This window comes from Hemiscyllium ocellatum, chromosome 47, assembly GCF_020745735.1.
Source record: "Hemiscyllium ocellatum isolate sHemOce1 chromosome 47, sHemOce1.pat.X.cur, whole genome shotgun sequence".
In the NCBI taxonomy this organism is placed as follows: Eukaryota; Metazoa; Chordata; class Chondrichthyes; order Orectolobiformes; family Hemiscylliidae; genus Hemiscyllium; species Hemiscyllium ocellatum.
The window spans coordinates 2,527,374-2,552,262 of NC_083447.1; the positions used below are offsets into that span (position 1 = coordinate 2,527,374).

General features: G+C 42.5%; 1 protein-coding gene across 1 annotated transcript in view; it reads right to left on the bottom strand.

The window, feature by feature from the left end:
• Positions 1–217: 217 nt before the first annotated feature.
• Positions 218–24,889, bottom strand: part of LOC132836614 (zinc finger protein 541-like) — a 43,269-nt gene continuing 18,597 nt past the window's right edge. The window contains exons 11-17 of the mRNA XM_060856006.1: positions 21,387–21,529; positions 20,079–20,182; positions 11,490–11,565; positions 8,964–9,052; positions 3,644–3,823; positions 1,676–1,854; positions 218–401 (exon numbers count right to left, since the gene is read on the bottom strand). Coding sequence (XP_060711989.1) covers positions 218–401; positions 1,676–1,854; positions 3,644–3,823; positions 8,964–9,052; positions 11,490–11,565; positions 20,079–20,182; positions 21,387–21,529 — 955 coding nt within the window. The remainder of the gene's footprint in view (positions 402–1,675; positions 1,855–3,643; positions 3,824–8,963; positions 9,053–11,489; positions 11,566–20,078; positions 20,183–21,386; positions 21,530–24,889) is intronic.

Sequence of the window (24,889 nt, forward strand, 5' to 3'; positions counted from 1 at the left end):
TGGCAGTTTAGACTAAGAAGGTGTCCCATGTAATAATGTGCATTCCTGCCCCACCTTCGGACAAACCAAATCAAAATACCTAAAATCACATTTTTACAGCATGGGCACATATAGCTTCATGTTGTGCCAACTGTTGTGAACAATCAGAAACTTAGGTCACTGTTCTCCACCTATAGCCTATACTACTTCTGCTAATTACTAGATGCTGGTAATGTCTTTATGATGTGGTAATGTTTGACGTATTGTTGGAGGTGAAGACCAAGACTGTCTCCTCTGGTTCCTCCTTTGGCTCAGCTTTCACACGTATCCTCGATCGTTTCATCTCTGCCTGCCTTTCTTGCTCCTCCTGCTGCCTATGACATTTCATGTGAGCATTTCGACTTTTCACTTTGTCAAATACTCTGAAACATAAACGTGCAATACGATGTGTTATTAGTTTGTAAACATTATTATGGTTACTTGCCAACAGAAATGATAAAAACACTGCTGATAGAAAAGAGAAAAGAGTTCAACTCTGAATCGAAAGCACAGCAGAAAGTGGTCTCATCAAAGCCAGATGCTGATCTCTCAGTAATCTTCCAAGAATGTTTCTCCATAGACAGAAGTTATACCCAGCTCTAAAAAGAAATGCCTATGAAAGAAGTGTTATGGCTGAAAGCTGCAGTAGTTCTACACACTGTAAAACTTGGAGTTGTATAGTTAACTAAATGGAATATTAACATCTTCACACAAATTTCTCTGAACATCAATTAATAGCGTGCAGAACACAAAATCCTCTTGTTTTACTTCAAAAAGGGGGAGGTTACCTGAAATAAGGTTATGTTCTCTCACTGTGGGGGTGGTGAGTTGAGGGCCATGTTGCCAAGATCACCAGATTTTTTTCCCTAAATTTGCTAAAGGCTTTTCATCTGTTTTATTCTCTCAGGCAATTACATCTGTTGGAGAGAGGGGGGGTGGGGAGGAGATGTGGGAGCCATGATTAATTACATCCTGACTAATGCTTTGTTAAATAACTCCACTGTAAAGAATCTGGGAGGGTTTTACTGTGTTAAAGGCAATCTGCAAGTCCAAGTTGTTGTTTGTCTTGAATATGTTCAACAGACCAAGCTGGTCTCTTCCTGTCCATCTTTTCAGTCTTGCTGTTTCACCACAAAAGGAGCAGAAACGAGAGAGGCTGATAGGAAACGTGAGGTCACACAACTTTCCTGTGCACAGTCTAAAGAGAAGGCTGCTCATGGCTTTGGAGTGAAAAGCAGAACACACAACTCCTTGATACTCACCTAAGAATGTAGAGCAACATTATATGACTCAGACCTTCCATTAGGAAGTCAGTCTGCAGAGGTCTAAATAGAAGTTGTACATGGGGGGGGACTTTTGGAAGCATAAACATCTGAAGCACAATTACCTGGCATCTGGGACTCCCCAGAACAAAAGTCTCCAGCTCAAGAGGCACAAACTTCAGCTGGTTTGCTGCAATTCCCTACAATGCAACAGTCACTGTATTTCAAAAGGAATTAAAGTACTGTGAAGTGTTTTGTGTCAGCGAGTGGTAACAGGCTCTATAAAAATAAAAGTTACTTCTTGAGCACCTCAATAATGTTTAACCAGAAAAATAGTAACATTGCAATATCAGACTGAAATTTCACCTAAACCCATCATTCACAATCCAACCTACTTTGTGCATTCTTTACATGGGAAGTTTCCCACAGTAAACTTTTTCTCATTCTTGTCTTGGACTCCTGTCTGACAGTGAACTGATGGAGAAGGGTTAGGCTTAGCCCGTACAATTTTCTTCTTTAGTTTTTCTCTGCTCACGCTTGTCTGGGAAGGAATGCTTGTACTCTCTGAGCATGACTAAGGGGTGGAAAGGAAAAAAAGTTGAAAATATTTACTCACACCGGTCTCTGAAAATATTACAAGTGATTATATTTGCGGTTGCTGTTACTAAATGTGTTTCCTGCACAGAAAGGGAGTTCAAGGATACTATAAGCCACCTAGTCAGTCTTAAGAATCAAATCCCTTTCATACTACTTATTGCCGAAAGTATATTTCAGCTTCTCTTAATGTTCTCAGATGACTTGCCTGCTCTGCCTCTCTGGTTAGTTGTCCTTATCACTTTTTCATCATGCTTTGCCTAAAGCTAATTCATCAACTGTTTAATCATTTTTCCCAGCTCTAACAATGTCAGACTTCATCAGTACTGCACAGAAATATCAATCTGTTGTTTATAAACTCCCAATCTGGTGCAAAGCTTAAGATCTAGAGGTGAGTGGCTAGGCTAGAATGTCTGCTAGACAGACTCAAATAATTCACCATCTTGCTGATACGTGCTACCCTGACCTTCCAATCTATATTGAAAGTTAAAATTCTCTTACAACTAACCTCTCACTGCAAGATCCTTGACTAATTTTTGTATTTATACAGGCTGTAACTTCACACTCATTACAGGGGGTTTATGTACAAATCCTATTAAAGTCTTAAATTGTTTTCAATTTTTTAATTATACCCATAAAGTATCCACTATGTTTTTACCTTTTTGCTATATCCTATCAAAGGAAGTTCAATGATTTCATCTTAATGAGTAAACCTGTTCAACCATTTTCCATCTATCCCAGAGACCTCGCAAATCTGCTATATTTAGTTCCCAATCTTGACCATCTTGTAGCTACATCTCTGATGGATCCTAAATCTCCACATTTAATGCATTGACAATGCAAATTCAATTTGTTCCTTATACACCATAGATGTGCACAATGAATATGTATTTGGGTCAAACATACTTACTTAGACCATTACAGCGCAGTACAGGCCCTCAATGACCTGTGAAACCAATCTGAAGCCAATCTAACCTACACTATTCCATTATCATCCATATGTTGTTCTTCTCTAGTGTTGTATTGATAGCAAGTTTCACTCTTTTCACTTGCTTAATTCATTTAAACCTTTTCATTTTGCTCGCTTCTACAGTATCGAAATGTCAATGTCTACCGAGTTTCTCTTTGTTTGTTTCTCAACTATCTTGCCCTGAAACAGCTGCTCCTTCCCCCACTCTCTTTCAAGATTACACTTCTTGTCCTATTTATCCTCTCCAATAGGATGATGGTCTCACAGCCCATGTCACGTAGAGCCAATCCAAGCTGCTCACTCTGCCAGTACTCCATGAAATTGTACTCCGTTTTTCAGTATGTTCCTAATCGATTTATCTTGATGCCTGAGGTTAAAATCTGAGGTCCTGTTCTCTACTTTAGCCCCTGGTTACTGTAGGAGCTGCTAGCCCCTACCTACCGAGGTACTCATCAAATGAGACTTCTTGCTTACACTTCCCAATGTAGCTGTGCCACTATTCCTCTCTCTCCTTTTCCAGACACAACAATGTGTCCTAGACCTTGGCACTGGACAGGCAACGCAACCTTCAGAACTCCTGGTCAAAGTGGAAAAAGTACCTTTCTCCGACTACTGTTTCCTCGTACAACCCCATTCCTTTTCAAGCTTTCTATGTGTATGGCCTCATGCACCATTGTTGCAAGGTACCTTATCATCCAGTCTGCAGACTGCTTCATCCATGCAGACAGCAAAGACCAAGTCACCTGGAGTACTGCAGCTGGGGTCCTCTTACCTGTTTGCATCTTGTCCCCTCACTAACCTGAGCATAAATAGCAGCATTTCTAACCAGCTTTTTTATTTCTTTTCCATCAGCGGGACTCTCTGCCTCAGGCTTTATCTCGTCTTCCTCAAGCAAGTGTGTTCGCTTCCACTCAAACTTTAGCTGTTTCTTCCAGGTGTAGTAATATTCAACACACTGTGCCACGGTCTTGTGTTTTATCTGTAAAACAGCGGGACCCATGAAAGCAATAATCCTGTTTTTCAGGGTTGATTTTCTGTGTTTGTGCTAATAGTGGGGAGTCTCACTTGGAGGAATAAACGTGCGCACATTGTGGATCCAGAGCTCTATAATTTTTTTAAAGTGCAGAGTGAGGTGTCATTGGTTGTGGTCATTCATAAAATCTGCTCTGTAATCTTTACTAAGGTTGCATCCTACTACTGTGTTTAAATCATCCCTTTTTTGAAAAATATGTTTTGATTCAGCTGGTTGAACAGTCTTAAAGGTAACATGGGCATTTGTAGAGTTTTAAACTGGACAGACAGTCCAGTCTGGTGGGTTTTTTTGATATAGAATAATTGTAATAATTCATAGTCTGTCCTATATTCATCAGCTGCTCTGTCTCAATACTTACCGATGCTCACAACTAAAAGTTCTCAATTTTAGAATTAAACTGCTGTACAGTTCCACTGCAAAACAGCAACTTCTAATAGTTCCACTGACACAGAGGGGAAGCAACAACCTAGTAGTAATGTCACTAAACTATTAATCCAGAGACACGACCAATGTTCTGGGTACCCAAGGTTCAAATCCCAGCATGACAGATGGTGGAATCTAAATTCAATAAAACTCTGATCTAATGATGACCATTAATCCATTGTTGATTGTCAGGAAAACCCCATCTGGTTCATTGATGTCCTTTAGGCAAGGAAACAGTTGTCCTTACCTGCTCTGGCCTACGTGTGACTCCAGACCCACAGCAATGATTGACTTTCAAATTAGGGATGGGAATTAAATATTGCCCTGGCCAGTGATGTCCATGTGCCATGAACGAAATAAAACACCCCTTACAATGACCTCTTTGTGGAAAATAGTGGTATATGCTGTGAGCTCATAGAGGTGGTCACAGTCCCCTTTATTTCATTCAAGTTCCTTCAGCTTAGTAAGCTAGGAAAGACTGATTTAAGTAACAGTTACAATTTGGAATAGGAATATAGAAAGATAAGCTGAAAGGCTTTCTATGTCCAAACCGTTTTTTTGTAGAGAGAGTTTTATTCTCTGCACTGGATTCAACCCCAAGCTACACAAATATAAAGTAATTCTTTTAATGGCATCAGCCAGTTATCATTTTGAAACATCACTTAAAATCAAATATCACACAACACCAGGTTATAGTCCAACAGGTTTAACTGGAAGCACACTAGTTTTCGGAGCGACGCTCCTTCATCAGGTGATTGTGGAGGGCTCGATCGTAACACAGAATTTATAGCAAAAATTTGCAGTGTGATGTAACTGAAATTATACATTGAAAAATTGATTGTCTGTTACACCTTTCATCTGTTAGAATACAGTGATAGTTTCACTTCTTTCATGTGTAAATCACAAAACCCTTTTTTAAAAAGTTGCATTCTCGGTTTAGCTGTTAACAATGGAGATAGCTGGACAATATGTTGAAGGTATTAGCCCCTGTGTTCTCTGTCTATGACCTGATGTTTAGATTGATTCTAATCTAAAAAGTGAGATAACAGAGTTTTACATAAATTCCTGCAGTTTTTGAGCTCAGAGTTCTACATGAATGTATGCAGTTTTTGAGCAAAGTGCAATGTAACTCTGCAAGTACAAATTCACCCCACAAAACATATGTGTGCATGTGGGTCTTTGTCTGTGTGTGTGTGTCTGTCTGGGGTGGGGGTTGTGAGTGTGAGAAAGTGTGTGTGTGTGTAGTGAGTGCAGAGTGTCTTAAGTCTGTGAGGGGGTGCATGTCTGAGTGTGGGAGTGTGTGTCTATAAGGGTGTGTGAGTGTCTGTGTGAGCGTCTGTGCGTACCTGTGTCCGTGTGTATGTGTAGGAATGTGTGTGTGTATAGTGCAATGGTGATCATCTGTAATGTGACATGAACCCAAGTTCCCGGTTGAGGCCCTCCCTATGGGTACCGAACTTAGCTATCAGCCTCTGCTCAGCCACTTTCCTCTGCTACCGGTCCTGAAGTCCACCTTGGAGGATGGTGACCCGAAGGTCCGAGGCTTCACAAAAAAGGGTTTTGTGATTTACACATGAAAGAAGTGAAACTATCACTGTATTCTAACAGATGAAAGGCTTAACAGACAATCAATTTTTCAATGTATAATTTCAGTTACATCACACTGCAAATTTTTGCTATAAATTCTGTGTTACGATCGGGCCCTCCACAATCACCTGATGAAGAAGCATCGTTCCGAAAACTTGTGCTTCCAATTAAACCTGTTGAACTATAACCTGGTGTTGTGTGATTTTTAACTTTGTACAACCCAGTTTAATACCGGCATCTCCAAATCATCACTTAAAATCCTAACAGATGCAGTCATTTTCTCTTATCACTAGGTGGTAGCAGCAAACTACGAAATATAGCAGGGAATTCTCAATGGAACAAACAATCTAAAATTACAATACAACTTCATAATGCAGTATTATTATTAATACACAAATATTTAATCAATTATAGTTTTGTGATTGTTTTACCAAGGGTGCCCGAGATGTTTGACTGTGAAATGTTTCTAGACAGAGTTAATACTACATTTTATTTTGGAGCCACTGCATCCTGCTAACCCAGGCTACATCATCTTTTATTAAATTCTTACAAATTCTATGGTCAAGTTATAAATAGATCATGCACTAGCAATGTGCTGTTAGTGTTAGCTGATTAAATACTGGATGATACAATGCAGTCAGAGACGAATTTGCTCTGAATGCTGGAGGTTCAGACTGTCTAGGTGAAAGCTCCCTCTGTATATGTCCAAAACTACTTTGGACAGGACCCCAATATTCAATACTACTGAGATCAAGATGGCAGTGTAACCTAGGAAACCCATAGACTAATGGCACAAGCAATGTAAAACATGCAGCATCCAGAACATTCTGGGAACAGTTATAGCAGAAATGGAAGAATTGGGAATAAGAGCTGGGTACAGGGACATCGACCACCTCAATGTGTCCACCGTCCTCACCCACTCCAACCTCCCACCCTCACAATGCGCAGCCCTCCGCTCCAAGCCCAATCTCACCATCAAACCCCAGCCGGGGGGGCGGGGGGGGGGGGGGGGGGGGGGGGGGGGGGGGGGCGCAGTAGTTGTGTGATGCACCAACCTCTACACCTCTAAGCCAGGCGCCAACTCACAGACACCTCATCCTACTGCCCCCTTGATCATGAGCCCACCTCCCAATACCAAACCATCATCTCCCAGACCATCCACAACCTCATCACCCTCTGGGGAATTCCCACCCACAGCTTCCAACGTCACGGTCTGTGAATCCCTCACTGCCCGATTCTACCTCCTGTTGAAGATTCACAAACCTGATTGCTCCGGTCGACCCATTGTCTCAGCCTGCATCTGTCCCACTGAACTCATCTCTTCCCACCTCGACACTGTCCTGTCCCCCTTAGTCCAGGAACTCCCCACTTACATTCATGACACCACTCATGCCCTTCATCTCCTCCAAGATTTTCATTTCCCCAGCCCCTAGGTGTCATCTTCAACATGGACATCCAGTCCCTGTACACATCAATCCATGGCGACAAAGGTGTCCAAGCCCTCCATTTCTTCCTCTCTTGCCATACCAGCCAATATCCTTCCACCAACACCCTCATCCGCCTGGCTGAACTGGTCCTCACTCTCAACAACTTCTCCTCCCACTTCCTCAACCCAAAGGGGTAGCCATGGGCACCCACGTTTGACCCAGCTATGCCTGCTTGTTTGTCGGATACATGGTCCACTGTTACACTGGCACCACTCCCCGCCTGTTCCGCTGCTACATTGATGACTGTATCAGCACCTCCTCATGCTCCCACGAGCAGGTTGAACAGTTCATCAACTTTACCAAAACCTTCCACCCTGACCTCAAATTCACCTGGACCATCTCGGACACCTTCCTCCCCATGCTGGACCTCTCCATCACCGTCTCCGGCGACCGACTAACCACAGACATCTACTACAAGCCCACCTTATTCCCAATTCTTCTGCTTCTGTCACAGCTGTTCCCAGGATGGCCAATTCCACCTCAAAGTCACAGATGGCCTCCTTCTTCCATGATCGCAACTTCCCTTCCCACATGGTTGACGATGGCCTACAGCACATCTCCTCCACTTCACGCACTACTGCAGTTTAACCCCCCCCCCCCCCCCCCAAATGCAACAAGGACAGAAACCCCTTGGTCTTCACCTTCCATCCCACCAACCTCCGCATACATCGCATCATTCTCCGCCACTTCCAAAAGGACCCCACCACCAAAGATTTATTTCCCTCACCACCCCAATCAGCGCTCTGGAAAGACCATTCCCTCCATGACTCCCTCGTCAGGTCCACACCGCCCATCAGCCCCACCCCACTCCTGGCACCTTTCCCTGTCGCAAGAAGTGCAAAACCTGTGCCCACACCATTCCCCTCACTTCCGTCCAAGGCCACAAGGGATCCTTCCACCTCCGTCTGAATTTTACCTGTTCCTCTAGTAATGTCATCTGCTGCATCTGTTGCACACGATGTGCACTCCTCTAAATCAGGGAGAAATGACGCCTTCTTGTGGACAGTTTCTGAGAACATCTCTGGGACACCCGTACCCACCAACCCCACTGCCCTGTGGCTGAATACTTCAACTCCGCCTCCCACTCCGTCAAGGACATGCAGGTCTTGGGCCTCCTCCACTGTCAAACCGTTACCACCTGATGTCTGGAGGAAGAATGCCTCATATTCCGCCTTGGGACCCTGCAACAGGGTAAATGTGGATTTCAACAGCTTCCTCATTTCCCCTCCCCCCACATTACCCCGCTCCCAAGCCTCCAACTCAGCACCACCCTCCAGACCTGTCCATCACTCCCCCCCCCCGGCCTGTCACCTTCTCCCGTACCTACATCCGCCTATCACTTTCTCAGCTACAAATCCCACCCCCCCTCCCATTTATCTCTCAGCCCTGGCCCACAAGCCTCATTCCTGATGAAGGGCTTTTCCAGCAACACACTCAGCATCCTGCTACATCAGTTTACCACCCAAGTGAAGGTATGAACTGCCTACAATAAATTTAACATACTACACAGGCTCAATTTCATACAAGTTGAAGAACGGTGCATCTTAACTGACTTAACATGCTAATTTTGCCATTTAATTATCTCTTACCATCTTCTGCATCAGGAAGAAATCCTTGTTGTTAAGGCAAATTGCCCTATTAAACAACCTTTTCTCTGCCGTAGTCCACTTCTCAGTACCTAAATTCAAAAGAAAACCCTGAAGAATTAACAATGTACAGGTGAAATGACAAACAGCAACTGTCAAAAGTTTGAAAAGGGTACAGGATGTGCTGGAATTACACCCCAGGCTATTCAGCACATGAAAGAGAAAACTCATTAAATTCCAGTCAAACATCTAAATCAAGAAATGTTCAAATGGAACAGTCTCTTTTCAATACTGACTGATCTGTTCTTTGCATCATTTTCTGGTCTCACCACAGATTTCTTCAAGTCACTTTTCATTTTTTTTTAGCTGTTTATTTATGAAGTGTATAAGATATATCTATTTCACCTCTGTAATAGCTTGGCTATTACTAATGACATCAGTGCTGAACCACATCACTTGGCGAAATGGAAAAGGAACGCACACAGAAAGCGGTCCCACTCAACCTGTCAGTCAAAAGAAATGCATGGTTTCTAGGTTCACTAATTTGTTGATGATTGCCATAAGGTGCCAAAACACACTGAAGTTCTGGCACACAGCTTTGGAGTAATAGGATCATGGAGCTCCAAGACAAGGTGCTGAAGAGCAGTAGCAAAACATCTGTACACAGTGACAAGTAGTGGTAAAATAACTTGCATTTCAATGGTTCCTGTCAGGATTGCAGGGTGTCGCAAAGCACATTACAGCCAATGAAGTACTTTTATTTTTGATATGCAGTCACTGTTAAAATGCTAGAAACGAAGCAGCAAACATGCATTAAACAAGCTCCCACAATAATCTGTTTTTGTGATGTTGACAGAATGATCAATACTGGCCTGAACATTGTAATTCCAGCACACGGTGATTTGGAACAACATAATAATGGAGCTCCAGCCCAACAATCTGTTTGCTTCTTCACCAGGGAATCAGTGAGTCATAAATTAATGCTATACACGAGGTTAAGAAGAAACTGCTTAAAAACAAAGAGAGAGACAGTAGAGGTGCTGTTCAAATTGAAATGGTCTCTTCCAATATAAAACAGGATGTTTGCTGAAAGATAATAACCTTATTTACTTTCCATTCTTATCCTTGCTATATAAAAAGTGAAAGCTCCATGGTTAAACCCACTCAGCAAAAATTAGTTAGTCGTAAACAGCAGGAAAGCCTCAGGTTCGATGCTCAATTTGTGCTGAAGGCCAGGGATAGAGAGAGAAAGAAAACAATCAGCCAGCATTCCTACTCCTGGCTATCCATCTGCATAGCACATGTGGGGTACGGACAAGGACAGATCTGAACTCAGCCCATTACCAGCACAATATCCTACAAACAAGCAAGCATAGGCAAGAAAGACAACCATTTAGATGAGACAGCAAATTGTCCTGTACATCGTCCACCAACACAGAGAAGATAATGACTTACGATATTTTTAACCTTGGATGAATTAGTCTTGTACCCAACATTTAAAGAGTTGATACTAAAACTATCGCTATAGTAATTACATACGCAACATTTCTTTTTCAACATTTCCCTTTGCAAATCCAAGGTCCCAAACAAACCTCTCTGGTGAATTAGCAATTTACTTGTACTTCTTTCAATCTACCATATTCTTTGCTCACAATGTGTTCCCTCTGCAGTGGCAAGAAAAAAAAATGCAGATTAGGTTGTGTGTAATTCCAATAAACAGTTTCACTCTCATGCTAACATTTCCATCCTCAGCCTGCTGCAGTGTTCAAGCAAAGCTCAACACAAGCTGAAGGAATAGCACCTCATTTTCCACTAAGATACTTTACAACCTTCAGGGGTCAACATGTCCTTAAGTTCTTGACTCAATGAACTCTGTCCTCCGTTTTGATTCTTTCATTCTCCAAATCCCCAATCAAGTGTTTTGTTTGCATGGATTTGATCTCAACAGAACTGACCTATTTTCTGTTATTAACACCTCTCATTAATATCTACTCTACATCTTTTTTTGACCACCATTGCATTCTCTTTGCCTTTTGCTCCGGGGCACCTTTCCTTTCTGCTCCACCATTTCAAAGGTGCTGCCAGACCTACTGAGTCTTCCCGGTACATTCTGTTTCTAAGTCCACTAAAATGCTTCCAGTTCAATTAAGAACACCCAGGTGGGAGATAAATTCCAGCCAGGTGAGGAGCTGAACATCAGAAAGCTTGAGAGTGAGAAATGAAAACTTAGGCAATAAAGACAGCTGTTTTATCCAAATAGGGACTCTATTCCCAAACATAAAACCTGCTGATTACATTTACAAATTAATTCCCTTCCAACAGGTATTAATCAAATTTATTGACACAGGCTTTCTGCAGTCCAAAATTAAGTGTTTACTCTTGCCATACAGCAGTGCCAGCTAGCTTGTCCAACCAAATGAGGTTGGGTTCAACATCCGTCAAAGCAGAGAGTTTAGTGCTGAAGACAGTGAAGCTACTGAACCAACTGAACATTGAATCTCTCTTTCATGTAAGTGGCTATGCTCTTACCAGTGTAGTGGTAATCTCCCAAGGGGTGACAAGGGTCTCGCCTTACACCTTTCATTAGTAACATATCCAGGGCAGCCTACAAAAACAAATATCAAGAGGAGCCGGAAATAAGATGAATCTGAATTAACACATTTGAATAAACTTGATCTGAAGCCATTCTATGAAAGTTAATGCATTTCAAAATATCAAGTGAAGAAATCTGATGTAAAAGTCTGACATGCTAATTCCAAGCTGTCATTCCATAATGTAACTGAATTCTAAATCCACACAATTTGCTATATAACACAAAGCAGGGGCTTTATTTACAGAGATGTGAATTGTGATTTGCAACTTGTGATTTTAAACAAACTGCAACAGAAATTAGTCTTGGCCAATTCCAGTGCAGACTCTAAGTCCACCTGACAATCCACCAACATGCATATCTCTGGACTGTGGGAAGAACCAAAGCACCCAGCAAAAACTCAAGAGACAGGGGGAGAAGGTGCCGAAAGATACCTAATGGCAAGCCACACACTCCACAGCCGAGAGGCCAAAGAGAGATAAGTGGGTGGGACGATTGCAGAATCCATGACGTGGAGGAGGTGATATTGGGCTCGGGTGGACAAAGTTAAAAATCACACAACAGCAGGTTATAATCCCAACAGGTTTATTTGGAAGCATTAGCTTTTGGAGCGCTGCTTCATCATCAGGTACATGTGGAGTAGGACCATAAGAGACAGAATTTATATCAAATAAAACCAGATTGTTGTGAAGTCTTTCCTCTTTTAGAATGGGTTACAGGGTTCGGTTCATTAATATGTAAATCCCAGAACTTCTTTAAGTCACATTCTTAAGGTTTTATAAAAATGTGACATCTCAGCTCAGACAATGCATTAAAGGTGTGAGGTTAGAGTCGTACCCAATCTTGAGTCAGAATGGTTCTATTTCCAAAATATTACATGGATTGACTGCCTGCAGATTATGCACTTTTTCAGCAAAATAGAATGTATCTGCAAATACAAATTCAGTTATAAATACTTATAACTGTGTGCGAGTGCAGGAGAGAGAATGATGTGTGCATGTGTGTATGAGAGTGGGAGTGCACGTGAGAGTGTGTGTTTGCGTGTGCGCAAGCTTGGTCAAGTGTGTGTGTGTGTGTGTGTGTGTGTGTGTGTGTGTGTGTGTGTGAGATGAGGTACAAGCCTGTGAGAGGGTGCATGCATGGGTGAGAGTCTGGGGGTGTATGTGTGTATGAGATAGAGAGTGTGTATACAAGAGAGGGTGTGTGTGTGTGTGAGAGAGAGAAAGGGACAGGGACAGAGAGGGAAGAGAAAGTATAGTGTAGTGGAGTCACCTGTACTGAAAATGTGTTGCTGGAAAAGCGCAGGTCAGTCAGCATCCAAGGAGCAGGAGAATCGACGTTTTGGGCATGAGCCCAAAACGTCGATTCTCCTGCTCCTTGGATACTGGCTGATCTACTGCGCTTTTCCAGAAACACATTTTCAGCTCTGATCTCTAGCATCTGCAGTCCTCACTTTCTCCTGGAGTCACCTGTAGTGTGACATGAACCCAAAAGTCTCGGGTGAGGCCATCCTTATGGGTACCGAACTTGGCTGTTAGCCTCTCCTCAGCCACTTGCGTTGTTGCCTGTCCCAAAGTCCGCCTTATAGGCGTCAATGCAGGCAGTCAATCCATGTAATATTTTGTAAATTCCACTTTGGAAATACAACCAGTCTGACTCAAGACTGGAATACAGACAGACTTTAACCTCACACCTTAAATGCATTGTCTGCGCTGTCACCATTATTTTATCAAACCTTAAGCTATCTTGAGAATGTGACTTAAAAGTAGTTCTGGGATTTACATATTAATGAACCGAAACTTGCAACCCATTCTAAAAGAGGCAAGATTTAGCAATAATCTAGGTTTGTTTAATATATCATTTCAGTTGCATGATACTGTAATCTTTTGCTATAAATTCTGTGTCTTATGCTTCACACATGCCTGTTGAAGAAGCAGTGCTCCGAAAGCTAGTGCTTCCAAAAAAAAACTGTTGGACTATAACCTGGTGTTGTATGATTTTTAACTATTGCAGAATCATTGCATTCCTTGTGGCCAGAATTGGCAAGTGGCAATGTAAGTGCATAACATTTATGTCCAGTTACAGCATACTTGGGTTGATTACATCTAACAAATACTTCCACTGCACCTCCTTCATCTCTGAGAATTAGGTGCCCTAACTCTACCTTGACTGACCACAAACTATTAAAACATGCAAAAGTAATATTATGCGTTATTCAAAGTTTGTGAGAAGATTTGTAGCTCGAGTGCTCATTGTTGTGGTTCTACTCGCCGAGCTGGGAATTTGTGTTACAGACATTTCGTCCCCTGTCTCGGTGACATCCTCAGTGCTTGGGAGCCTCCTGTGAAGCACTTCTGTGATCTTTCCTCCGGCATTTGTAGTGGTTTGAATCTGCTGCTTCCAGTTGTCAGTTCCAGCTGCCTGCTGCAGTGGTAGGTATATTGGGTCCAGGTCAATGTGCTTATTGATTGAATCTGTGGATGAGTGCCATGCCTCATACAAAATCCCATGCAAGGACTGCACAAAACACTACATAGGACAAACAGGAAGAGAGCTAACGATCCACATCCATGAACACCAACTAGCCACGAAACAACACGACCAGCCACACACGCAGATGACAAGCAATAGGAGTTCGACTGGGACAACACTACTATTATAGGACAAGCCAAACAGAGAACAGCCAGGGAATTCCTAGAGGCATAGCACTCATCCACAGATTCAACCAACAAGCACATCGACCTGGACTCAATATACCGACCACTGCAACGGACAGCTGGAACTAACAACTGGAAGCGGCAGATTCAAACCACTACAAATGCCGGAGGAAAGATCACAGAAGTGCTTCACAGGAGGCTCCCAAGCACTGAGGATGTCACTTAGACAGGGGATGAAACGTCTGTTGGGGAGAATAACCACCAGATTGCCTAGAGTGGGGCTAGGCAGGGTAGCACTATTGCTACACCAGACATTACCAGTTCCAGTCCCCAAACAGTTAATCACAGCCATGGGGGAGAACCTAGCAACTGCAGGGCTACCTGTCTGAAGTAACATTCCTCGCTGATTAGATCATGTCAGCCAGTATCAGACTGCCCCATTGAGAACTCATGACTAATAAAGGAACCGGTAACTGTCGAACGGTGTGAATTGCGCTATCGGAGTACATGATTACTAAAGCGTCTGTTAATGTACCTACCAGAATAGATTCCCATCGAAACCCATGATAAATGATAATGTTTGTTAATTCGCTTGCGGAAAACCATTGACTCTGTCAGACACATAGTAATGAGATCGATACTCTGAACAACGGACCATTGATTACAGGGTCGGAACTGCCGACCCCAGGATGGCTGTACCATTGTCCGGCACAGCGGGAGCTGGACAGGCACCTCGATACGGCCAATGGGGGCGCAGACCCCCTCGCTCTCAGGTGTACCGACCAATGAGGGGGACGAACGAGGGAGAACTGACCGGGAACTCCTGGCGGCGCGAAGTATAATTGAGCCAAGTCCGAAGGGGAGAATAGAACGCCTTCTCCAACGAATTGCATGCTGTAGAATTCGTTGTATAGTTTGCCAGTTGTGATTCTGTAGAATAAACGGTGCTCTGCTTTAAACTAAAGAAGCTGGTGCGGTCTCTCCTTCCAAAGAACTCGCAAAGACCGGAATCCCGAGATTCTGGCCTAACACGTCTGCAACACAAATTCCCAGCCCCGCGAACAGAACCACAGCATTATGCGTTATGTTTACTCCTTCACTTGTCAGACTTCTAAAAACAAAGGAAATAGGAGTAGACCATTCAGCCCATCAAGCTTGCTTCACTATTCAAACAGATCACAGCTGATCATTCGATCTCTACCGCATTTCTCCCCCAACTATTGCCAAATTACTTGATGTCATTAATATCCATGAATCTAGAGACTTCAGACTTAAATATGCTCCATTATTGAGCTCCGAGGGTAATTCTCAGAGGGTAGCACAGTGGCTACCACTATTGTCTCACAATGCTGGGGACTCAGGTTCAATTCCAGCCTCGGGTGACAGTGTGGAGTTTGCACATTCTCTGTGTCAGCATGTGTTTTCTCAGGTGCTCTGGGTTCCTCCCACATTCCAGTGATGTGCCATTGGATTGGCCACGCTAAATTGCTCTATAGTTCCAGGGATGTGGAAGCTAGGTGGATTAGAAGGGTTGAGAGTCTGGGTGGAATGCTCTTTGGAAGGTTAGTTCAGACTCGATGGGCAGAATGACCTCTATCTGCAGCACTGTAGGGATTTTATGAGAATTCCAAATATGCAAACATCCTCAGAATGAAGTAATTCCTCCTCGGCTTAAACATCCTTTCCCCTATTTTGAAACTGCCCTCATGTCCCTCTCCAGCCAGGGAAAATATGCTCCCTGTTACATCCACCCTGTCACAGCCTGCAAGAACTCTGGTAGTTTAAATTATGTCACCTTTCATTCTTCAAAACTCCACAGAATACAAATCCAGGATCTCAAAGTAAATCAGCTGATATTTGTGCCACAAAAATGTCATAACAATGACCATCTCCAATAAGAGAAAATTATAACCATCCACTGAATGTCATCCCTTGACATTCAATGGCACTCCTGGCTCATAATTCCCCACTATTAACATCCTGTGCTTTACCACTGACCAGAAACTGAACAGGACTAACAACATCAGTATGGTGGGTACAAAAACAGCTAACTGAGTAGGACTCTTGCAGCAAGCAACTCACCTCCTGACTTCCCAGAGCCTGTCAAACATCTATAAGGTAGATGTCAGGAGTGTGATTGAATACTTCCCACTTGCTTGGATGAGTGGAACTCCAACACAAAGCAGTCCACTTGATAGACACCACATTAGCAAGCATTCACTCCTTCTCTTCTCTGCCACCAATACTCAGTAACAGCAGTGAGTACTATCTACAAGCTACATTGCAGAAATTCCCCAAAGCTACTTAGCAGCTTCCAAACCCACAATCACTACAATCAGGAAGAACAAAGGCAGCAAATACATAGCAACACCATCACCTACATGTTCCCCTTCAAGACCCTCACATCCTGACTTGGAAATATATCACCATTCCTCCTGTGACGATGGGTGAGAATCCTGGAATTCCATTCCTAACAACATTGCAAGTGGACTCTAGTGATTAAAGGAAGCAGCTTACTGCCATCTTCAAGAGTAATGAAGGATGGACAATAAATCCTGGCCCAGCCAGTGATTTCCACATCCTATGTCTTCTACCAGGGAGTAGTCTGATGTATCTCTGTTTCACTCCCTCTATAACAAGTATATCCTTCGTTAGATAACGAAACAGAATCTGCTCATAATACTCAAGGTGCAGTGCACCTAGGTTCTGTACAAGTTCAGCAAGACATTTTTACTCCTGTATTTTATCTCTGAATGAACAGCAGCATACCACTTGCCTTTCTAGCTGCTTGCTGCTCTTGCACACTAGCTTTTAGTGACCCATTCTAAAGAAATTCAAGTCTCTTTGGAAACCAACGCTTCCCAACCTCCCACCATTTAAGAAATACCATGCCCTTCTGATTTTTTTTCTACCTTACTGGATAATCTCTCATTTATTCACATTGTATTCCAACTGTCCTGTTCTTGCCCATACACAGCCTGTCCAAATCCATTCGGAGCCTCCTTGGATCCAGCTCACATCTCCAATTTTATAGAACGTTACAGTACAGTACAGGCCCTTCGGTCCTCGATGTTGCGCCAACCTGCAAAATTAATCTGATGCCCATCTAACCTACACTGTTCCATTATTATCCAGATGTATGTCGAATACCCATTTAAATGCCCTTAACATCGGCGAGTCTCCTACTGTTGCAGGCAGGCCATTCGACGCCCCTAATACTCTTGAGTAAAGAAACCACCCCTGATATCTGTCCTGAATCTATCACCCCTCAATTTAAAGCATGTCCCCTCATGTTAGCCTTCACCTTCCGAGGAAAAAGGTTCTCACTGTCCACCTGATCTAACCTTCTGATTATCTTATGTGTCTCAATTAAGTCACCTCAACACTTTCTTCTCGCCAATGAAAACAGGCTTCAATTCCCTGAGCGTTTCCTCGTAAGACCTTCCTTCCATATCAACATCCTAATAAAGCTCCTCTGAACCCTTTCCAAAGCTTCCACATCCTTCCTATAATGCGGTGACCAGAACTGCACACGACACTCCAGGTCCAGTCTTTCCAGTGTCTTGTACAGCTGAAGCATGATCTTGTGGCTCTGAAACTCAATCCCCTTACCAATAAACACCAACACGCCATATGCCTTCTTAACAACCCTACTGACCTGGGTGGCAACTTTCCGAGATTTATGCACCTGGACACAGACCTCCCTGTTCATCTACACTACCAAGAATTTTACCATTTGCCCAGTACTCTGCATTCCTGTTATTTCATACAAAATTAACTACCTACACTTTTCCACATTAAACTTAATTTGCCACTTCTCAGCCCAGCTCTGCATCGTATCTATGTCCCTCGATAACCCACACCATCCTTCGACACTATCCACAACTCTGCCTACATTAGTGTCATCTGCAAATTTACTAGCCCATCCTTCTACGCCCACCTCCAGATCATTTATAGAAATGATATACAGCAGTGGCTCCAAAACAGATCCTTGCGGCACACCACTGGTAACTGAGCTCCAGGATGAACATTTCCCATCAACCACCACCCTCTGTCTTATTTCAGCTGGCTAATTTCTGATTCAAACTGCTAAATCACCTTCAATGCCAAACCTCCTTATTTTGTGCAAGCCTACCGTGTGGAACCTTATCAAACGCCTTACTGAAGTCCATATACACCTCATCAACCGCTTTACCCTCATCCACCTGTTTGGTCACCTTCTCAAAGAACTCAATAAAAGTTTGGGAGACACGACCTACCCTTCACAAAACCATGTTGACTGTCCCTAATCAAACTATTTCTCTCCACATGATTATAAATACTATTTTTTATAAATCTTTCCAACACCTTACCTACAATCAAAGTAAGACTCACTGGGGCCTATAATTACCAGGATTGTCTCGACTCCCCTTCTTAAACAACAGAACATTTGCTATTCTCCAGTCTTCTGGCACTACTCCTGTCGACAACGATGACATAAAGATCGAAGCCAAAGGCTCAGCCTTCCCTGGCTTCCCAGAGAATCCAAAGATAAATTCCCATTCAGCCCTGGGGTCTTAACTATTTTCAGATCTTCCAAAATTGCTAAAAACTCCTCTTTATCAACCTCAATCCCATCCAATCTTGTAGCCTGTATCTCCGTGTTCTCAAAAATTGCCCTTTTCCAATGTGAATACTGACGAAAAGTATTAATTAAGCACTTCCCCTATGCCCTCAGATTCCATACTCAACTTTCCACTACTATCTTTGATTGGTCCTAATCTTACTTCAGTCATTCTTTTTTTCCTGATATACCTACACAAGGGTTTAGAGTTTTCCTTGATACTATCCTATCCAACTTCTCATGTTCCCTCCTAGCTCTTCCTAGCCATCTCTTTAGATCTTTTCTGGCTAATTTATAACTCTCAAACCCCCTAACTGAGCCTTCATGCCTCATCCTCACAGAAGCCTTTCTCTTCTTCTTGACAAGAGCTTCATCTTCTTTAGTAAACCATGGCTCCCTCTCTCGACAACTACCTCCCTGCCTGGTAGGTATATACTTATCAAGGACCCGCAGTAGCTGTTCCTTGAATAAGCTGAAAATGTGTTGCTGGTCAAAGCACAGCAGGCCAGGCAGCATCTCAGGAATAGAGAATTCGACGTTTCGAGCATAAGCCCTTCATCACATTTCAAGTGTGTCCATCCTCTGCAGGCTAAATCTTGCCTAATCGCATCATAATTGCCTTTCCCCGAGTTCTACCTCTTTCCTTGTGGTACATACCTATCCCTGCCCATTGCTATTGTAAACATAATCGAATTATGGTCACCTAACTCCAAATCTAACACATGGCAGGGTTCATTCCCCAGTACTAAATCCAAAATGGCATTGCCCCTTGTTGGCCTGTCTACATACTGTGTCAGAATACCCTCCTGCACACATTGAACAATGCAGTTTTGTGTCACCAGAAAACTTGGAAATACGACATTTCAAACTCATATCCAAATTATCTGTACAGATTACGAACAATTGTCATCCAACTGTTGATCCATACAGCACCTCATGACAATCAGCCTGCCATCTTTAGAATACTGATTTTTCTGTTTGTTAAGCAATTCGTAATCCATAGCAGTATGTACTCCCCAGTCCCATCTGCTTAAATTTTGTTTACTAACATCCTCTGTGGGACTTACTGAAAGCCTTCCAAAAGTCCCAACACATCTCTGGTTCTCCTTAATCTATATTACAAGTAAAACCCTCATTTCCACTATATTCAACAGGGTGATGATAAATAATGGTAAAGGTAGTTAGTGAAGAGCAAGGAATAAGATTCCAATTATGATGGTTCAGAACAAGCACTATGCATTTTCAAAGAAATGAACATGACTGGTTACCAAAATATCTCCCCGGGTGTCGTGTAGACAATGCAGAGCTAATTCCAAGTTGGTACCTCCTCCAGGCAGCACACTCGAACAAGCTAAATTCAACAGATCTGTCACTGCAGAAAAGTTAGAGAAAATCACCATAAGAAACTGAGCAATTTGAGTAGAAAATGCAACAGCGTCACCTGTAGTTTCTTCCCTCTCCACCCCCTATCAAAAGATGCTAAGTCCAACATCCACAAACACATGTGCACCCTCTATTGAATAATGACCAGGAGCGAGATCTGATTTTCTAACTCTTCCCCAAGTATCCTTTGTGTGGACATTAGTAAACAAAACGGGCACAAGTGAAATTTTGGGGGAGTGCGGTTGGACTGTTGTGTGGAGACGATTATGAAGAGGCTTCAAATGAACCTTCCCACACCCATCCCATTCCACATTCTCCCCCATCAAAATATTGTCAATGGGGAGCAACATAAAGATTCAGCCCACAGTTTTAAAAATTCAAATACCTTAAACATTTTGAGGGGCGGGGTGTGTGTGTGTGTGTGTGTGTGTGTGTGTGTGTGTGTGTGTGTGCGCGTGCTTGTGGCAGAGAATAAAATTCAGTTTTAAACAAAGCAGATCTTTGAAGCTACTCAGAATTCACATTTCAAGACTTAAATCAGATGGACAAACAGTAAGTAAAAAACAAACAATAAACAGTAAGTTTTATTTTTTAAAAATATGAGGAGAGAAATTCACACTCTCTGAATGGTTAAAAATTGCAAGAATATTCCATAAGACTTTTCTTGGCCGACATTTACTAATTTTCAGTTTGTAGTTTGGGAATAAAGAACTTTTGAGTATTGCTAAAACAAATTTGTCAAAGCTTTTCATCTTATACTCATCATGACAATTCATAAGAATATCAAATTTTCCCCATACATTGTTATTTCATACATTGTATTGGTAAGTGCAAGATGAAAGGTTTGCACAAAATGCAACTTTTCTCAGAAATAATTTGTTAAATTATGTACTCACAGTTTGAGTTCCTCACATGACTACTCAATTGTAAAAGAATAATTTATAGCAGTTATAAGTCAAAACTTTCTGATCTGCAACAATACAGGATAGGATTTTCGTATTTATATCAAATAAGCTAACTACATCTAGCAGAGATTTCACGACAAACAGATTAAGGCAGCTAGCTTGAAACGCATGATCACAACATTTACTTATGCTGCCAGAACTCTAGCTTCCAATCACCCGATGAGCTCAAGAAATTTTAAGGAAATACAAAATTATAATTTTTCAAAAGAAAAGAAATCTCAAACTTACCTCTCGTCTGAGTGATTTTATTAGTTTCAATGTCATCCCATGGTTTCCATACTAGATCTGCTTGATGAACACTATCATCAAGTAACGACTTGTCTTGCAGTAACGGAATCTCTGCCTGGAACCGTGTTCCAATGTTAATATGCCTAAAGCAAGTTATACAGGATGAAATGACAATTATGCTGTATCATAAGTGAATGAAATGGCCAATTTGAGAGAATGGAGAACTCTCAATCCTTCATATGCAAAAATCTTAACCTCAACTAGCTTGCCAATGAGGAGACACCAAAGCAAGCAAAGAAATCTCAGAATTCATTACGAAGGTTAGTATATTGTTTTCCTCTATCAATTAATGGATATTGTAGTAGCTGTGGTACTATGTTGACTGTGTCAGTAGATTCATTATCCAGAGGCTAAAGGAACCAAAGGTCTGAATTAATGATCTAGTAAAATAAATCCCATAGGCCTGCAGAGGAAGTTAAGTCATAGACATGCACAGCATGGAACCAGAATGTACGGTCCAATCCGTCCATGCCGAACAGATATCCCAACCCAATCTACTCCCACCTGCCAGCACCCGGCCCATATCCCTCCAAACCCTTTCTATTCATATACCCATCCAAACGCCTCTTAAATGTTGCAATTGTACCAACCTCCACCACATCCTCTGGCAGCTCATTCCATACACGTACCCCCTTCTGTGTGAAAAAGTTGCCCCTTAGGTCTCTTTTATATCTTTCCCCTCTCACTCTAAACCTATGCCCTCTAGTTCTGGACTCCCCCATCCCAGGGAAAAGACTTTGTCTATTTATCCTATCCATGCCCCTCATAATTTTGCAAATCTCTTTAAGGTCACCCCTCAGCCTCTGATGCTCCAGGGAAAACAGCCCAGCCTGTTCAGCCTCTCCCTGTAGCTCAGATCCTCCAACCTTGGCAACATCCTTGTAAATCTTTTCTGAACCCTTTCAAGTTTCACAACATCTTTCCGATAGGAAGGAGACCAGAATTGCACGCAATATTCCAACAGTGGCCTAACCAATGTCCTGTACAGCCGCAACATGACCTCCCAACTCCTGTACTCAGTACTCTGACCAATAAAGGAAAGAATGCCAAACGCCTCCTTCACTATCCTATCTACCTGCAACTCCACTTTCAAGGAGCTATGAACCTGCACTCCAAGGTCTCTTTGTTCAGCCACACTCCTGAGGACTTTACCATTAAGTGTATAAGTCCTGCTAAGGTTTGCTTTCCCAAAATGCAGCATCTCACATTTATCCGAATTAAACTCCATCTGCCACTTCTCAGCCCATTGGCCCATCTGGTTCAGATCCTGTTGTAATCCGAAGTAACCCTTTTCGCTGTCCACTACACCTCCAACGTTGGTGTCATCTGCAAACTTACTAACTTTACCTCTTATGCTCGCATCCAAATCATTTATGTAAATGACAAAAAGTAGAGGGCCCAGCACCGATCCTTGTGGCACTCCATTGGTCACAGGCCTCCAGTCTGAAAATCACTCCACCACCACCCTCTGTCTTCTACCTTTGAGCCAGTTCTGTATCCAAATGGCTAGTTCTCCCTGTATTCCATGAGATCTAACCTTGCTAATCAGTCTCTTATGGGGAACCTTGTCGAATGCCTTACTGAAGTCCATATAGATCATATCTACTGCTCTGCCCTCATCAATCTTCTTTGTTACTTCTTCAAAAAAACTCAATCAAGTTTGTGAGGCATGATTTCCCACACACAAAGCCATGTTGACTATCCCGAATCAGTCCTTGCCTTTCCAAATACATGTACATCCTGTCCCTCAGGATTCCCTCCAACAACCTGCCCACCACCGAGGTCAGGCTCACTGGTCTATAGTTCCCTGGCTTGTCTTTACCGCCCTTCTTAAACAGTGGCACCACATTTGCCAACCTCCAGTCTTCCGGCACCTCACCTGTGACTATCGATGATACAAATATCTCAGCAAGAGACCCAGCAATCACTTCCCTAGCTTCCCACAGAGTTCTCGGGTACACCTGATCATGTCCTGGGGATTTATCCACTTTTAACCATTTCAAGACATCCAGCACTTCCTCCTCTGTAATCTGGACATTTTGCAAGATGTCACCATCTATTTCCCTCCAGTCTATATCTTCCATATCCTTTGAAACTTAGTTATGAAATTAATCTGCACTAAAGATTAATTGGGGGCAGCATGGTGGCTCAGTGTTTAGCACTGCAACCTCAAAGCACCAGGGACCCAGGTTCAATTCTAGCCTCGGGTGACTATGTAGAGTTTGCACGTTCTCCCAGCGTCTGCATGTGTTTCCTCCAGGTGCTCCAGTTTCCTCCACAATCCAAAGATGTGCAGGTTAGGTGACTTGGCCATGCTAAATTGCCCATAGTGTTCAGGGATATATCAGTTAGGTGCTTTAGTCAGAAATAAATGTAGAGTAATGGGAATGGGTTTGGGTGGGATATTGTTCAGATGGTCGCTGTGGACTTGATGGGCTGAAGGCCTGCTTCCAAAGGCCTGTACAGATTCTGATTCTAATTCTAAAAACATAGGGTAATGGGAAACCACTGATCTTTTATAAAAATCCATCATCAATGTCTACTGAAAAGGAAGTCTGTCATCCTGACTGATATGCAACTCTAGACTTACAGATTTGCATCTGTCTCTGATATAAACTTACTAGCCATTTAGTTGCACAAGCATAGCAGGCCACCTAACCGTTCAGGCTGTTCTGTCACTCCATGAGATCATACTTGGTCTGCCATCTAATTTTGCATATTAATTTCTGTCCCATAACCTTAATACTGTTAACAAAAAACTATCAAGCTCAGACTTAAAACTGATCGAGCATTAGTTGCCATTTGTGGAAAGAGTGCAGAACTTCTACCACTGCTAATATTCCCTTTTATTGAACTGTGATTTAAAAATGGGAGGAGATACTGTTTTAAACCAACGAATGTAGAAGACTATGTTGCCATTTTAAAAGGAAATCACTGGAACTCATTGTGAGTTGTGTATATAATCTTGCTTCATTAGGGACAATTTATGTCCAACGAAAGACTTCTGGTTGGCTTTTCAACTAGGTCCAATTGCACAGTAACAATTTCTTGATTAGTTAGCTATTCACATCATATATTAATGATTTAGATGATGGAATTAAATGTACTATCTTCAGATTTGTAGACAGCACAAAGCTGAGTGGAAGGGTGAACTATGAGGAGGATACAAAGATGATTCAGTGCGATTTAGACAAGTTGAGTGAGTGGACAAATGCATGTCAGATGAAATATAATTTGGAGAAATGTTAGGTCATCTACTTCGGTACCAAACAGGAAAGCAGGTTATCGTAATGGTGATGGATTAGAAAAGAGAGAGGTGCAACAACAACCGGATGTCCTTGTCTACCAGCTGCTGAAAGTAAGCACGTAAGCAGTAAAGGTGGGCAGTGGAATGTTGGCCTTCAGAGCAAAAGGATTCAAGTACAGCAGCAGGGATGTTTTGC